General features: G+C 38.6%; 1 protein-coding gene across 1 annotated transcript in view; it reads right to left on the reverse strand.

Annotated features, from left to right (window-relative positions):
* LOC134511806 (dynein axonemal heavy chain 5-like) overlaps nt 1-16,397 on the reverse strand; it is a 169,252-nt gene that overhangs the window by 43,500 nt on the left and 109,355 nt on the right. The window contains exons 61-65 of the mRNA XM_063326333.1: nt 12,330-12,548; nt 9,671-9,847; nt 5,329-5,523; nt 2,264-2,419; nt 1,807-1,989 (exon numbers count right to left, since the gene is read on the reverse strand). Coding sequence (XP_063182403.1) covers nt 1,807-1,989; nt 2,264-2,419; nt 5,329-5,523; nt 9,671-9,847; nt 12,330-12,548 — 930 coding nt within the window. The remainder of the gene's footprint in view (nt 1-1,806; nt 1,990-2,263; nt 2,420-5,328; nt 5,524-9,670; nt 9,848-12,329; nt 12,549-16,397) is intronic.

Raw genomic sequence — 16,397 nt, forward strand, 5'->3', positions numbered from 1 at the left:
ATGCTCTGTCTTGTCTTTGAACTAAATTTATCAGAGCTCCATTGGCTCTGGCTATCCACCCAGGACATTCATCTCTTATTGAGACAGAAGAGACAGAACAACCATGATTTCTTCATATCTGCTAAAGGGAAGAAGTTTAATAAATGTTGATCACCTGCAACCATGTCCTAGTGCAGCAAGCAGTGCTGATACTAACCCCTGCAGCTCTCTTCAGATGATACACAGCACTGGAAGAATATTTTTCAGTGACTATATTTTTGATCCAAAATGCAGTCTAGGTGTTGCTACATACATACAACACGAATTCTCTAACAGTTTTGTCCAGGAAAAAAAACACAGAGTGAGGGTATTTGGGCGGGGGGCGGGGGGGAGATGAGTTTCATATGTAGGTCATGAGAAAACAATTTCACTTCTATCTTGATTTAAACCTCTGTCTCCCATCAGAGGTAAGTTACTCAGTCAGGATAGTTCCAGCCACTCCTGCTGTTGCTGTTCAATTTAGCTTACATAAACATACATCTACTGGAGTAAAGGTTAAAAGTTTTTCATCCCTAGCATTTGTCCCACCCTGCTAATGGATAGCTTTTCCTCACTAGCTCCTGTGGTAGCTTTTCCATTTTTCATATAACAGTTCACAGGAAGTTTGAGCATAACAGTAACTTTCCAGCCTCTGGTTGTGACTGTCAGACTGAAGGAAGGGCACTTAGATTCCAGTCCTTACTTCAGCAAACGTTCGTTTGAGCAAAGTGGAAAGTTGTTGGCTGGAGAAAGTAACAGCACCACTAAAGCACGCCGGTTAGAACATGCTTTGGGAGGTTCTAGGAGGAGGAATGAATTCCCTTAGGTGGGCAGCCTCTCTCACATGAGCAAGCCTATCTGAGTTACTTACTGAAAGCAGCATCTCTGCTAATCCAAACCTTAATTTTTGTTACTTTTCTCACAAATACACAATTATGAAATGTTCCATTTGAAATAAATAAGTCATTCAATTTGATGTGAAATACAACTTCTGTGCTTTCACTTTAGTGAGAAAGGAAGAAAATATTTCATTTTAGTGTAATTGAACCATAACATTCAACATATTTATTGGTATGACTACCACAGTAAAAACCCACCTTTGTCCCCACTGCTTCTGATTAATTGACTCCTAAGTTTTTGGATAGCCAGGCTGTTAAATTAGATCACACAAAAAGACATAGGAGTGATCTAGGAATTAAATTACCAGGGATGATATCTCAGATTTGATATTATGAAATAAAACTCCTGAAAAACATCTGAGAGAGGATTTTCTTCTTTATATTTGCTTCCACATAATCAATGGAAATTTTAGTAAGAGCAGAGTCAAGTCAGTGTTCGGGGCTCCTTAAAATTCTCATATCTCCTTGCACACTAGAGCCTGGCTGGCAAAAGTAGTCTGAGTTCATAAGCATTTTTTCATGTAATTCAAATTAAGTTTAAAAAGGAATTCAGAAATGAAAGAGGCTTCTGACTGAACAGGGAGCCTTTGCTATATATAAAGGAATAAAGATGCTTTATGTATGTCATGTATATGTCTGTGATGTATTTTTAATGAGTAACTTACTTTCTTCTCTTTCCAAGGCCAGATCTTAAAATAAATGTTTAGGTCCCTCAATTCAATTAGAAACCTGCTCCGCATTGTGTTTCAGCAAATGCACAAATCCCTAAACTTTCATTCACATTTTTGTTCTTGCATTTGATTTCAACCAAGACATTGAATATATCCACTCATAGTCCAAATATTGAACAAGCCTTCCCTCTATACAAATATTGCAAGCTATGAGGTACCTGTTTTTCTGTGAGGATGACACGGCCAAGGAGCTGATCTTCTAGCCCTTTCAGAGTAACAGTAAAGTCAATCACAGTTGTTCTTGCACTAATTTCTGGAGTATAAGCAGGATTAGCCAATTTTGTTGTCATATAAAGGGTAAACCCCTTCATCAGATCTACCTCCTTGTCACCTACTTTCACCTGAAAATAAAACATATTACTCAATTTTCAAAAGCTGAATTCAGAAAAACATTTATTTTATCCAGTGAAAAATTGATGAACTCTTTTTTTTTACATTTTCATTTACACTTTTTAAACTTTCTGCTTAAAGGGTAAAAAAAAATAACAAACAACCCCATGAGTTCACTACTCGTCTTCCTAAGTGTTGCAAAGGTGTGAATCTTGGCAGTATCCAGAGTACCAGATACCCAGCATCTGTCCTATTTTTTAATTTCATGTTCACAATTCATCTTACTTTGTGTGCTGAACCAGATTTTATGAAATTTTTTTCCAAGATGTTATCTAGAGCAGGATCAAGTTCCTCTCCAACATCTTCAATTAACAAAGGTCGGCCAAGGGACAGGCAATCTTCTATATGACTTCTGAAGAACTTGTGGTTCATAGCTGTAACCTGGGAAGATTGGTCCACAATATATCATGAATTTGCAAGCACATAGAAAACAGTATAAAATCTATTTCAACTTTCAAAAATTATACTCATCCTGGGATATCTACACAAATGATGACATTTTAGGGACCAACACTCACCTCTGCTGAAATGAACGGAAGTTTTGCTTTAAGCTTAACAGAATAGGAGATCACACCTCTTTATTGTTATCTATTTATTTACTAATCTACGGATCTATCTAATCACTGTAGTATTTTAATATCTTTTAAATATTAATGAATTTATGCTCAGAACACTAATGTGAAGTAGGGAAATATTTATAGGGTTCAGACAGGGAACCAGTTTTACACAGGAGGCCTAGTCTCACATCAGATGTTGAATTTCTAATTCAGTTCCCACTTCACAGTATAAAGTCTTAAAATTGCTAAAAATCACATAGACTCCTTTTCATTTATTTAAAATTAAGAAATGTAACATAAGCCTTTGAGATGGTAATTGAATAGCCTTTCCAGGCATCTGTTAAGCCTGGTTTTAGAGTGTGGGTTTTTTTAAACAGAAAAAAAACCTAGGATAGACATGTTTTTAAAATAAATCCTTTTCTTGCAGGCAGTGCTCTTTGAAAAAGGTATAATTGAAATATCTAAAGGCACATTACATTTGGTAAGGCACATAAAGGCACAAAAATTAATACTATGTTCCACCACTCTGAACTTTTAGCTTTGATATCATGTAAACACATGTGTATCCACCAAAACAGTACGTTACTTACATTTTCAGTTCAAATGAAACTGAGGGATGAAGTTAGTGTTGTAGTGATCAACAATATAACCCTAACAAGACAATAGCAAATTACAATATCCCATATATAAAGACATAACCTAAATACTTGGGTATTTAGAGTCTTGACATAACTGTTCCTCCTGGACTTTACAGGGGGAGAACTCAGATTCTTCTAACACAGCTGGCACCTGAGCCAGGATGTCTAAAAGCCCGTAACTGACTGCATTTTCATCAGGAAAGCTTCCTCTGCATTTAGAGGCTGCACCTGTGTGTATTCAAAGCTGTGTAAGTTTTGAGAGTACTCAGCAGCTCAGTAGTTAAGCCCCATTAGGATTCACGCATTTCATAGGGTGGATATTCACACAAGGCAAGCCTGGTAGACATTTTTATCTGGCTCATCAGTCAAATGCCATCATCACTTATAGCGTATGAACAGTGGGGAAAGAAGATATGGTATTTTAATCTACATCTCCCAGTCCCTGCTTTGGGGGGTATGTGATGTAAAATCCTTACACAATTTCTGGACCAGAGAATGGAACCGGTGTGTTTGCAATCCCCTTCTGCAGGCTGCACGCCGGCACATGGTGAGAACAGCCAGCTGGAGGGCGGGCAACACAAACTCAGTGCCAATTAAGGGAGGGAACTCAAGCTGCAGCTTGGAGGACACTAAAATTATTGGGGGAAAGGCTACAGCATGGCAGAAAGAGTCAGTGTAGGTCCCTAACTGAAGGAGATTCACTGTTGCCGGTCCTGAACTCAGCTCAGCAGCTCTCTGAAATCCTAAGTAGGAGGTGCAAGTCTCAAAGAGCATGGAATATGAGATTTATCCTTCTCACTAGTGTTTCTTGATCCAATTTTGGGTGGCCAAAGTAAGGTCTGATGTAATATAGAGCAAGCCATGTTATCTACTCTAAGACAGTAGATTTCACACAGACAGAACATGCCTAAATTCTTCTGTGAATACAACTGTTTTAGGAGAGCTTTTCATCATATTTTTAACAAAGGCATCCATTTTTCCAAGATCTTTGAATGTTGTAAATTATTTTTCTGTCTCTTCTCAGTCAATAGTTGTCATTTCTAGTTGTGTTTCTGCACCATTTTTTAAGCACATTCAACTTACCAGAAACTGGATTTGGTGGGGGATTGAATGTTCGGCCTTTCTTAACAGTGCTAGGAAATACAGATCTATGTCAAGCTCCAGAAGGCTAAGGATTTAGCTAATGACATTGCCATGATGTCATCAGCTCTCTGGATGTCAGCATCCTTACCTTCATTCTCAGTTTCTTTTTCTTATCCATCACTCTCATTTTGAGTCAAGATAGTATACCATGGTATTCATGTGATAATCTACAGATGTAGGATAGACTCCATTTATTAACAACTAACTCTTTAGTATCATGCTTGATCTGGCCTGAAAATATACCATGTGTTTAGATCTTTATCATAACCCATCTTATCACTATTGGTGTAACAAAGCATGGAGGGTAGGCTGCTTAGAAGGGGAAAAAAAGAAGGTTTTGAATTAAATAGAAGACACAGATCCCAAACAGAATGCACTGTTAGACAGAAAGTAAGAAGGTGAATAAATTAAGCAATAAATATTTTTATCACATGCATAGACGCAGCCTAAATTTGGGCTTTGTGTTTGATATACCTCAACAATCACTAGATTTCCATTCTACCTCAGGCCATGATTCTATTTCCATTTCCTGCCTTTTCTCTTTTCCCTATTTTCTTCTTAAAATGCTTACCCTGAAAGATTATTGCCATGCAGCACCAACTGCCTGATCCTGCTGGTCTTAATTTTGCAAGTCAGTTACTTCCCTCTACATTTCTCTTTCTCTATGACAAGCAATTAAAAGATTCATCATAAAAATACATATGGCATAACATACAATTCCAATTTGCTCTTGAAACTGTGAAATGGCAAAGCAGTACAAGCTATTTCACCCTGATACAGATAGGTCACAGATTTTGCGTCAGTCTTGTTTTAAATTCTGCCTAACTATATACAATAAACATCAGATTTAAATTACATATGGCCAAATTATAACGGCAGAAAAAATAGTTTGCATTGCTTACTATGATGTGAAATGACACACACATAAAAAAATATTAAATGAACTGTTTACCTGGAGTCCGTTATTCTTTTCCTTATTTTTAATCCATATCTTTCCTTGACCTTGTGGATCAATCAGCAAAGGATATCTAGATGCTTTTGTGACAATGATGCCATTCTGAATTGAAAGGTCATCGTTCGGAAGACCCTGGAGGTTCCATTCACCCACTGTAGCATTGTCAACAAGCATACCTGTAAGGTTCAGGTCCTAATAGAAAATATGTAATTATAAAATCAGTACCAGTTACAGGTGATATACTAAAATGTTTAATGGAAAGTTTTTCTTCTTATTCTGATCATAATGCAGGATAAAATGTATTTATTAGTTATTGTTTATTGTTTCCTTTCTTTAAAGTTCAGTGCCTAAATCACTGAAGTTGAGCAATAATGAAAGTGAATTCTGTTGAGGCTTTCATGTCCATCAAAGAGTGTCAGAGAAACTCTGAAGCCAGTTCAATGTCTAATGACAAGCTGATTTTGATATTGGCAAACTCTTTTCTTGCTAGCTCAAGAGGAAGGGTCGTCTTGGTCACAAAAGCTTGCTCCTGCTGTAAAGTTGTAAAGTGCCCTCCAAGTGTGTATATACGTATAGGATGGCTTGTAAGAGACTCAAAGAAGGAGGAGATGTGCTATGGATCAATAACCATGAACTATCACGGAAAGTTATTGTTGCTATGGTCAGAACTCTTCCCAGCTCATCTATTCTCCAGAAGTTTGAGTTGCACATGTCAACTAACCTGCTTTATTTCATTCATTATTAACAGTGACTGGCCTCTCAAGTATGTGTATGTGAAGAAAACAGTGCTTAAAATCACAAACCAAGCTCTCCAAATCAGAAAAGTAGCTTAATAATGATGTGAGTTTAAAAAGAATAAAACTGAAGGTGTTTTTTTTTATTTGCTCCTTATATTTTTCACTCAAGAATTCCTATTTGTAAGCTTTCTCTACAAACAACATGTTTAAAAAGAAACAAAAAGCCTGTGATTCCTGCAAAAATCACATAACTCGGCATCTGAAGCCTAAAGCAAAATTTCAAATACTGTGGGAAGTGATACAATCATGAGCGTTAGTGATACCAGTGGTTGCAAAACTCAAAAGACTTTTTACCCCTTTGATTTTTTTACTACTCGGATTATTGAAGAATCTGAATGAAGCAACACAAGCCATTCTCAGAAGACAGCGAAACTTCAGGAATCCAATTTCCATTTGTGAAAAGGACAGTAAAGCACTTAATAGCCAAAATTTTTAGCAATTGGAACCTAAAATTGCACTTAGCTCCGTAAGCAGATGAGTAGGGTCTAAACAGCTTTGAATTTTTTCTTACTGCAGCAGGAAGTATCAGTCACTACGCAACTCTCAAACTTAGCTACTTTAAGTGCCTAACTACACAGATGATAGATAGATAATTTTTAACAGCTCTATTTAAATTGTTATGCCTAAATGACTCATACACCCACAGCCAGTTAGTCTGTGACAAAGTAAGGCAGATGTCAAGCCTTTTGCTTGAACTGCAAAGCTGCTTTCTTTCCTGTGGTGTGAAGTATCAAGAGAAGCCCATATGCTGCCTTTTGTGAGTACTTAATTCACTGGAAAAAATTAAAACTCTCTTCCATACACTATCATTAAAACCATAATCCTGTCTTTAACAGCAGCTATCTAAACAGAATGGTAATTATGGTTTGAAACTCGTTAATTACAGCATTCTGTGTCTTATCTGTCCATACGAAAAAAAAAAAGGCAACACAGAAACAATCAAAAAAATATTCCTCAAAATTTGAAGGATGCAGCTGAGTAGTAATGTGGTCAGAACATCTTTGTAGAGGCAGAATTTTAGTTCTTTATGTCTTGCTTTCTAAGGACATTATACATCCAAGTTCTTATCCTTAAATGGTAAGAATCTTGACAGATATTCCCCAAGGTAAGTAGCTTTTAAGAATATTTTGCACTCCTGCGGCCTCCCTGGGATGAATCTATGTATGATAACTCCCATAGCACATGGGTGAAGAATCTTGCCTGAGACCGTACTGCTACTGGTACTTTATTAACAAATCCATCTTGGTCTTACATATTGCTTATCATCAGGAGCTTTCAAAGAGCTCTGCTGGGCAAGTCAGAATCATTCATCTTTTTAAGTCATAGCATAAAATGGGCTGGGCTGTGAGGTTCACTCTGTCAGGTCAAGGTTAATCACTCTTACAAGAAGCGTTATGCACCACCTAGCACAAAAAAAGATTCAAAATTAACTTCTATGAGATGACAAACCTCTCATGGCAAAGAGGTCTCCCTAATATAGGTTTTCAGTGTCAAATCCCCCAAGAACCTGAAAAGAAGATGCGGCAAGGATACTAATCTACCTTTAACTGCTTCTCAATGGCACAGCCACAGCTGTACACAGGTTGTTCACCTGCTCCCGGCACTTTCCAGCAGCACCTGCTCTGTCGAAAGCTTGGACACTGAGGACAGGAGCCATTTGGGCTTAATGCCTCCACTCCTGTACTGAGAGTAAGAGAGACTCCCTGAACTATTTCTTCAGCCTTTACTGCTGGAGAAAATGTACGCAAGTATTCACAAAACCAAGTGGAAGGCAACATGGACAGATTATTCAGAAAGACAGTTTTGATTATTATGGCCTGAATTCTGCCTTCAGCATGAAAATGTCTTCAAGGTACAAGGAAGAATATTAGACAGACATCCTAAAAGTTATGGAATAGGAACAAGGCTGCCGCTGGCCACAAGCAAAGCCTGTGCCCTGGAACAGCTGCCAGGTCCATCTCTCCTGAGGCAGACAGTGGTAAAAGGAAAGAACAAGACTCATGTAAGGGAACCTGCGCCGTACCATAGTCACAGCATGCATGTTGCTCACTTTAATAAAGGTAGTATACGATGAAGTAGGCAACTGAAGCTGCATTTTAGGCCACCTCTGCCTGCACAGACTAGGCCATTTGAGGAGAAGCTGTAATGTCAGACTCACTGAGAACAGCCTCACTGGTGACAAATGTACATGGATTTAAAAGCTTAGACTGGAGCAAGCTGAAACGGTGTACCCCAAGCTTCACAAAATCCAGGTTTTGTTTAACCTGATCATTTCAACAAGACTCTCCAAACTAAACTAAATTACATGGTGTGGGTACACAGTAGAGGGTAGGACAGGAGGGTATTAACTGATAATATATGGAGGTGCAGAGGGGATATTTCCTGGTTCAAAATGTGCAATGGTCTTTTCTATAACTGGGTGTAAAAATATTTTTATGTTAATCAAGCTACACTAAGAATAAAATTGCGACGCTTTGAAAAGGAAATTCTGTTTAGTTCCATTTTACAGATATTTTCTAGCCAATTTATATTATTAAAAAGTTGTACTTAAGTAATCCTAAATGAAAATAATGGAGATTTTTATTCCTAGGTTGTTGTGTTCAAAATTTAATATATTAAGAACAGTAGGTTAAATAATTTATGATGCAATGTCATAAATACAAAATATATGAAAAACCTTTCATTCAAATTCACCCTTTATATTCTACATTTACAGTTCAGAGTGAAAAGTGAATATCTAGAGAGAGAGCAGATTTTCAGCGGCAGTACATGGGACTGTAGGTGGTAAAAGTGGAAACAAGGTAAATCTTGCTGGGTCCCTGGAATTTAGTTGGGGCATAACTCCCACCCAACCCAGAAGCCGCAGAGCAATCTCCCCACCTCTGTGCCATCCTGTGGGGCTAACTTGGGAGCTGCTGCTTCAAAGACTGCCTGGAAAACTACAGGGGCACAGGAGTACTAGTTGTGGGGTGGTGTTCTCAACCACATATTCCCAGTTATTCCTTGTAAGGGGATAACTTAAAATGTTGAAGGAGACAGTTATAACTGGTGTTTTCTTCAATATGCATATTTTACTTTGATGTGGCTGATTAGCTTGACTTTATGACTGAAATTATGGACACAACATGGCATTTGCAAAAAAGCACCAACTATGGGGGAAAACTGTGACTACCTGATGCAATCACTTATGATAAGGTAAATCTATTCTACGCTGGTAAATTTTACTTTATTTTCCATATTATGCGACTTCCTCCCAGGGCAGCTGACTTCAGACAGCACCTCCCTCAGATTTGCCAGAGCGATAGCTTTTATACCAATCTTGCAATGCGTGACAGTATAAAGTATATAACACATGTTTATAAAGTATAAACACATGTTTTTAGATCCTCAGTTATCAAGTGCTCAGATTTTTTACTTATTAATAATTTGATGGAATGTGACAGCCTGTAAATAATCTTCCAATTATGTACTTTTCTGGAACGGAATGCTCTGAACGTTATTTCTCTGCAAGACAAAGATCAGGACAGAGCGCAAACACTTACATTACTGTATGGAATCTTACTGTTGTCCATCTCTTTCTTCCACAACTGGAGCAGCAAATTCCTGTACTCCTGATTGAAAGGTCCAGAATAAGAGAGAAATCCAGTGGCCAGAAGAACATTCCCCACTAAATTAATAATTTGATTTTGAAAGTTTTTGCTGCTTGCTGTCCAACGAAGCTGTATGTAAAATATTATAAAGAGGTTAGATTAGGCAGGCACAAAACTAACACAAAGGTCTAATTTAACTGGTAAATAATTGTTCTTCGAGCCAGGAGTATTTTTGGCTTTAAATCATTCTTCTCAGAAGTAGAATTTTACTTGGAAGACATTGCAACCACTTGACTAAGTGTAGAAAAAGCATCTTTGATAACAAGCTGGCCCAGCTTGTCTCCTTCAGAGAAGGAAAGTGGGAGGGAGAGGATGACCAATAATCATGTGAGGAAGTGGAGGACAGGGTTGGCAAACAAAATACATGGGATGATATAAACAGTAGGGACCTTGTAATTAAAACAGGGCTAATGGAGGACCACCCCAAGCATATCCACATACGCAAAGAAGTGCCTACCAGACAGAACAATGGGGATAGCTCTCATACTGTTTCTGGGAAATAGCACAGCTGGGCACTTCTCTAAAGTGCTTGTACACTAATGTGCACAGCATGGAGAACAAATGAGGAATCAGAGGTCTGCATGTGGTTGCAGAGTCATGATCTCATGGGGATCATGGGGACGTGGTGGGTAGGCTTCCACAACTGGAGCACTGCAGCAGGTGTATACAGGCTTGTTAGGAAGGACAGGCTGGGAAGGTGAGGAAGGGAGTTTTCTTTTATGTGACAGAGCAGATGCATGGAGCTCTGCATCTGAGACTCCGGATGGACAATGAACCAGTTGCGAGTGTACTGGCTAGGGTTAGAGGGCAGACCAACACGGATGACGCTGTGTGTGTCTGTTACGGACAATGTGATCAGGAAGAAGTAGATGAGGTCATTTTCAGACAATGGGAAGAAACCTCACATTCACAGGACCTGGTCTACATGGGGGATTTTAACCACTCTGATATCTTCTGGAGGGACAACACAGGAAGACACGAGCAATCCAGGAGGTTTTAAGGAGTGCACTGGCCAAAAATTCTTAGCACACATAACTGAGGATCTAATGAGTGAAGGCGGTTTGCTGAACCTCCGACTTGCAAACAAGAAATAACTGGTCAGGGATGTAAAGGGTGGGGGCAGCCTTGGCTGAGAGAATTGAGATTGTTTAGCCTTGAGAACAGACAGCTCAGGAGGAATTTTATCAATGTGCACAAGTACCTGATGGGAGGGTGTAAAGATGACAGTGCCAGACTCTTTTCAGTGGTACCCAGTGAAATGACAAGGGGCAAGGGCACAAATTAAAATACAAGAAATTCCAATTAAACACAGAAAAACTTTTTTACAGTGAGAGTGGTCAAGGACTGGAATAGGTTGCCAAGAGAGATTGTGGAGTTTCCATCTTTGGAGATATTCAAAACCCAACTGGACAATGCCCTGAGCAACCTGCTCTATTTGACCTTGTTTTGAGCAGGGGGGTTTGGGTTAGATGATCTCCAGAGGCCCCTTCCAATCTCAATTATTCCATGATTCTGTGATTTTCTGAATATTATTTCTGAGGTTTACTTATTGCTTCCTCTGCAGATTTCTGTTCCCTTCCAATCACTCTGCATGCAATCTTGGTCTAGACCTACATTTTTAAATTTAGAAAATACACATTTAACGCCGTGTCTGTTTTGCCCAAGGCTCCAAGTGCCATATATAGTCTTTTATTTTTTTGTCTGAATTTTCAAAAGTAGAATGGAATAACAGCTTTTATAAGACCTCATAGCACAAGGCTGCAGAAAACCCACAATAAGGCACTGTAACTTCCTATTTTGGTGCTGCCCTTAAATTTAGAAATTCACTGAAAAATACGATAAAGCATCTAACATTTTTGACTGATAAATTTTAAAGTGCAGCTATGCAAACAAATGCTAAGGTCCTGGCCTCACAGGACACAATGGCTGAAGTCAAAACTCTCATCAATTTTGACGCTGTGAGAAATCAACCAAGGAATCATCAAAGCAAACAATCAATCAGATGAGAAAAAAGAGTATCCAGCTTCCTCAGGAAACCTTCAGGCTGAAGCCAGAAAAATGTGCAGAGGAAAGGTTTCAAGCTCAGTTTAGAAGATAATGATTAGCCCGTAATTCTGTAAAAGGCTTCAACAGAAATCTGAACTTCAAATATAATTCATGAAATTAGTCAAGCTTCAAATTCCTATTCTTGTATACTTGGTGAGAAAAAGAGAGTAATCCTTATTATAAATATTTTAGGGCAATTATTTAGGTTAAGCCTAATTCCTCTTCTTAATAAAGCTAAAAGGAATTTGGCTCCTTGGCTTTAAATCTGAACTTTATCCCAACACAAGCAGTATGATATGACATAAATCTTCATACAGAAGAATTTTACTTTGTTAGATACATTCAGTTCAAGCAAAAACCGTACATATAACTAAAATAAAGTGTCATATGATATCGAGATGTTATCATGCCTTGAATTTCTTGAGCTCTACTAATGATCATTATGGAGTATTCTCAAAACTGAGAACCTACTTTGTTCTGGAAACCTACTCATAGGTGCTACTACCTTTTCTCCACCTAATCCTTCAATCAGAGCTGTGGCGTTGTTCATCTTCCTTCTGCATGCCTCAGCATCATCAAGTAAGGCCTGCTTCTCTTTCATAGCAGTATCATACATGGCTTGTACTTGATCCAGTTCCATTTGCTTCTCATCCAGCTGAATTTGTGCATTATTCAGCTCTATTTGGGCAGCTGCAAGTCTTCCCTCTTGCAAGGCTAAATTTGCCTACAAACATTTAAAAGTAAAGAGTAGTTAATACTTATTATTTGGCAAGAGCAAATTATGTTTATTTAATAGCACATATTGTACTGTATTGGGTACCTTTTAAAATAATACATGTTTAAGATGACTGCATTTTTTTTCCTTTATTACTTTTCAACCTAAAACTGGAACACAAGCATAGCATTAAAGTTATTCAATGCAATCTTAAAATGTTTTAATAATATTTTCAGAATGATCTATTGATTATACAATGATCAATGACTTGAAATCACAATACACTTGAAACAGCTGTATACTAGATATATGAGGCAATCCATACAATGTTTTCTGCAATTTATTCTCAGTGCAAAAGAAAATTAATAATAATAATTGTAATAGAAACTACTCCCATCACATAGTTCTACAATAAAAATATAGCAATTTTTTGCTCCTCTGGAAACTACAACTCTAGAGACTTTTCTCACATCTCTATGTAAATTTGAATGATGAGTTGCCAGTCATTTAAATCTGGCCTCTTAACTTGTATATTCCTAACAGGGGGGAAAAAAAAAAGTATTCTATGAATTCAGAACCTGTTTCCAAATACATGTTTAAAAGGATTAGAGACTGACAAAGTTCTTATGAAATTCACACTTACAGATAAAGGTTGCTTCCATTTACTCTGAATATTTAAAACACTTTTTTAATATCATGTATCTTACTTCTATTTTTTCTGCTATAGAGTTATGAAAATGGAAACCAAAAATCTGTGAAAATTGTCATAATACAAATATGAAACTTGACACTCACATCACACCAGAAGAGTAACAGTACAAGGAATCTCTGTGATGACTCTCAGCAAACAGTATAACCATGGCTTGGGTTTTTACATCACATCTTAACTAAAAATATATATTTAATTCTGATCAAAGTATGCTAAAATCAGCAAATTCTTCTTGCTTTGCATAGGAGAAAACAAAAAAAGAATAGAGGTTCCAAGATCGTATTTTGAGATCTAGGCATGATAAAAAATACAGCACAAAGTCTGGTGGATTTCAAAAGACAGGTCTCTGCACAGGGAATCAGAGAAGCATGTACGTACTAATCAACACATTAGCACTTCTTTAGAGTTACACATCCAGAGAATAGCACTGTCAGCAGAAAATTCATTTACTGTAGCCACTGTGTTTTTTGACAGATCCTGGAGATATACAAATATTTTACAACAGAGATAAGCCAGTGAAATGGCTGCTCATATAATTTCCATCTCATAAGAATGCTGAAATATTTTTACTCCACCGTTTATCAAAGAGCACACAGAATCACAGAATGGTTCGGCTTGGAAGGGACCTTAAAGGTCACCTAGTTCCAACCCCCTGCCCTGGGCAGGGACACCTCCCGCTAGACCAGGCTGCTCAAAGCCCCATCCAGCCTGGCCTTGAACACTTCCAGGGATGGGGCATCCACAGCTTCCCTGGGCAACCTGTTCCAGTGCCTCACCACCCTCACGGTAAAGAATTTCATCACATTAAACAGCATCTCCTCAAGATCAACACTGTTAAATCAGTGAGTCTTGTTAAGACTAAGCAGATTTCAGAATGACTGCTGTTATTTTTTAGTGAATCCTGGACTATCAGGAAAAGTTTAAACAGTAAGAAGTTTTGAGTAGGTGACGCAATGTTATTGTGTCCTGCAGCGGGGGAGAGGTGAGGAAAGAGAGAGAGAGTGCAGGGCCATTCTGGATCTTAATAAGAAAGGCCTGAGAACAAATGGCTTAATAAGGTAACTCCTTTAAAAAGATCCATAATAAGAAGCGGAACGTAGATTGTGAGTACATTTTACGTCCTTTCAGGTGCTGAGCACCACACGTTCATGCAGCATCAGACAGAGCCTGGATAGGTTTCCCCATGGCATGCTGCACAGAGTAGATCCTGTCCATGGAGAGAAAATTCTCTCTTTTGGACATTCAAGCTATTATAAACTCCTCTTATTATACCCTCTTATTAAAGCACTTGCCTTATTAAGCCATCTGTTGTCAGGCCTTTCTTACTGAGATTCAGAAAGAGCCCTGTACCAGACCTCTGTCTCCTGCCTCACCCTCGCCACCCCTTCCCCACTGCAGAGCATCCTCTTATCCTTAAACTCTGTGAGGGCTAAAAATGGGAGTAAAACAAAATGATGACATATTGTTTCACCCCCAGCTGACAAATAGTGAGGTCAAACAGGGAAAACAAGATCTGTGGAGAGTTGGGAAGAACAGCCGGAACAACAAAGAACTTGCACCTGTCTGTGTGAAATCATATTTCACCTTGACATTTATCACAGCAGGATGTGAACCTCAATGGAAAAGAGTGGCCATGTGAATCCTCGATACATATGAGCAACGATGCCTTGTAAATATGAAAAACAAACCTCGGTGCAGCAATAAACTAACCAGAAAAGTGCAAAAGACCAATAAAACAGACTTCCTAGTTCTTAAAAGTTTTTAAAAGGCTATCAGCTTTGAAGATGTAGGGACAAAGAAAAAATATTTCAGATGAGTACAAAGAAAAAATATTTTGTACTCTAAATGAAAAAAAAACCCAAAATTATTTGCACAAGAGTTTATGGGACCCCTAGAAGATGACTTATAATAAGAAATTATTTTACAGAAAATTCAACCAAAGTTTTCAGCCAATTTTAGGGTAATCATAAATAAGTAGTTATACATTTTGGTATTAGTTTGATTTGTAGGCTGTTTAATCATATGTGATGAATAATCGTTGGCTGCACAAGAATTGACTGCTAACATACCAGGATGACCAACCTACGTGATTCCCAAAGGCAGAAAGACTACTTGTTTCAGATTACCCTTTGAAATCATCACTATTTGCTCTCTCCCTGTCTTTCTTTACAACTCCATTTTTCAAAGTTACATGGGTACAAACACTGCTTTTGTATTGACATCACTGGCAGGTTGGCTGGCAGCTTTCTGTGCAGAGCTTTGCCATGAGAGCAGGAGGCAAGTTCTGCTGCCAAGGAGACCCTTGTGCACAAGAAGGCTATTACAGTCGCACGCAGCTTCACAGAAAGATTTCCAGCCAATTACAGGCGGGAAGGAAATGTGTCTCCCAACCACAAAGAACCACTGTGGCCTTTCTAATTTTAGTGGCATTGCTATGTGAACAAGTTTCACACCCTCCATTTCATCCCTCTGAGTCACGCAGCAAAGCAAGGATTCACAATTTGTTCCAGTTGGATGCAGTGTGAAAGCCTGAATAAATGGATTTTATGTGAATGAATCATGACGATTCAAGACATGAGATCCACACTCTTATCTGCGCTCCCGGAGACGGGGCTACGCTAGAACATGCCTGGGTTCGCGTGACAGCAGCAGCTTCAGCCTTTTCTTGCCATTGGCATTGTGGGGAACCACACAGACAATCCTCTCAACATCTGTTGCAGCCAGGGCCTCTACCGGCTCTCTGCATCTGTCTGCACGGGGCAAGTACAGAGATGGTACCTGTGCTAACAAGGGCCACAGATTAAATCGTTAGGTAGCTATTTTGCCTTCTTCTGAGATGCCCTCAGAGAGGACTTCATAGCAGGTGGTGAGATGATCCTGCCCCTTTTAACCTTTTTGCTTTCCACATAAAACCCGGACAAATAAACACAATTATAGTCCAGAGCTATACTATTAAATTAAACATGCCTGGGACCCTTCTCTGGCACTGAGGTTAACTAGCATAAAGCAGCTCACGTTAAGCTCTCCCAGCCTCTAAAACAGTACAGCTGCGTGCAAACAGCCTCGTGGAAATGGCCTTTGGACCAAGCTAGTACCTGAAAGGTGCCCAGAGATTGCTGAGAAAATGCTGCTTGGCCAATACCAATTCA

This window comes from Chroicocephalus ridibundus, chromosome 2 (assembly GCF_963924245.1).
Source record: "Chroicocephalus ridibundus chromosome 2, bChrRid1.1, whole genome shotgun sequence".
Lineage (NCBI taxonomy): Eukaryota > Metazoa > Chordata > Aves > Charadriiformes > Laridae > Chroicocephalus > Chroicocephalus ridibundus.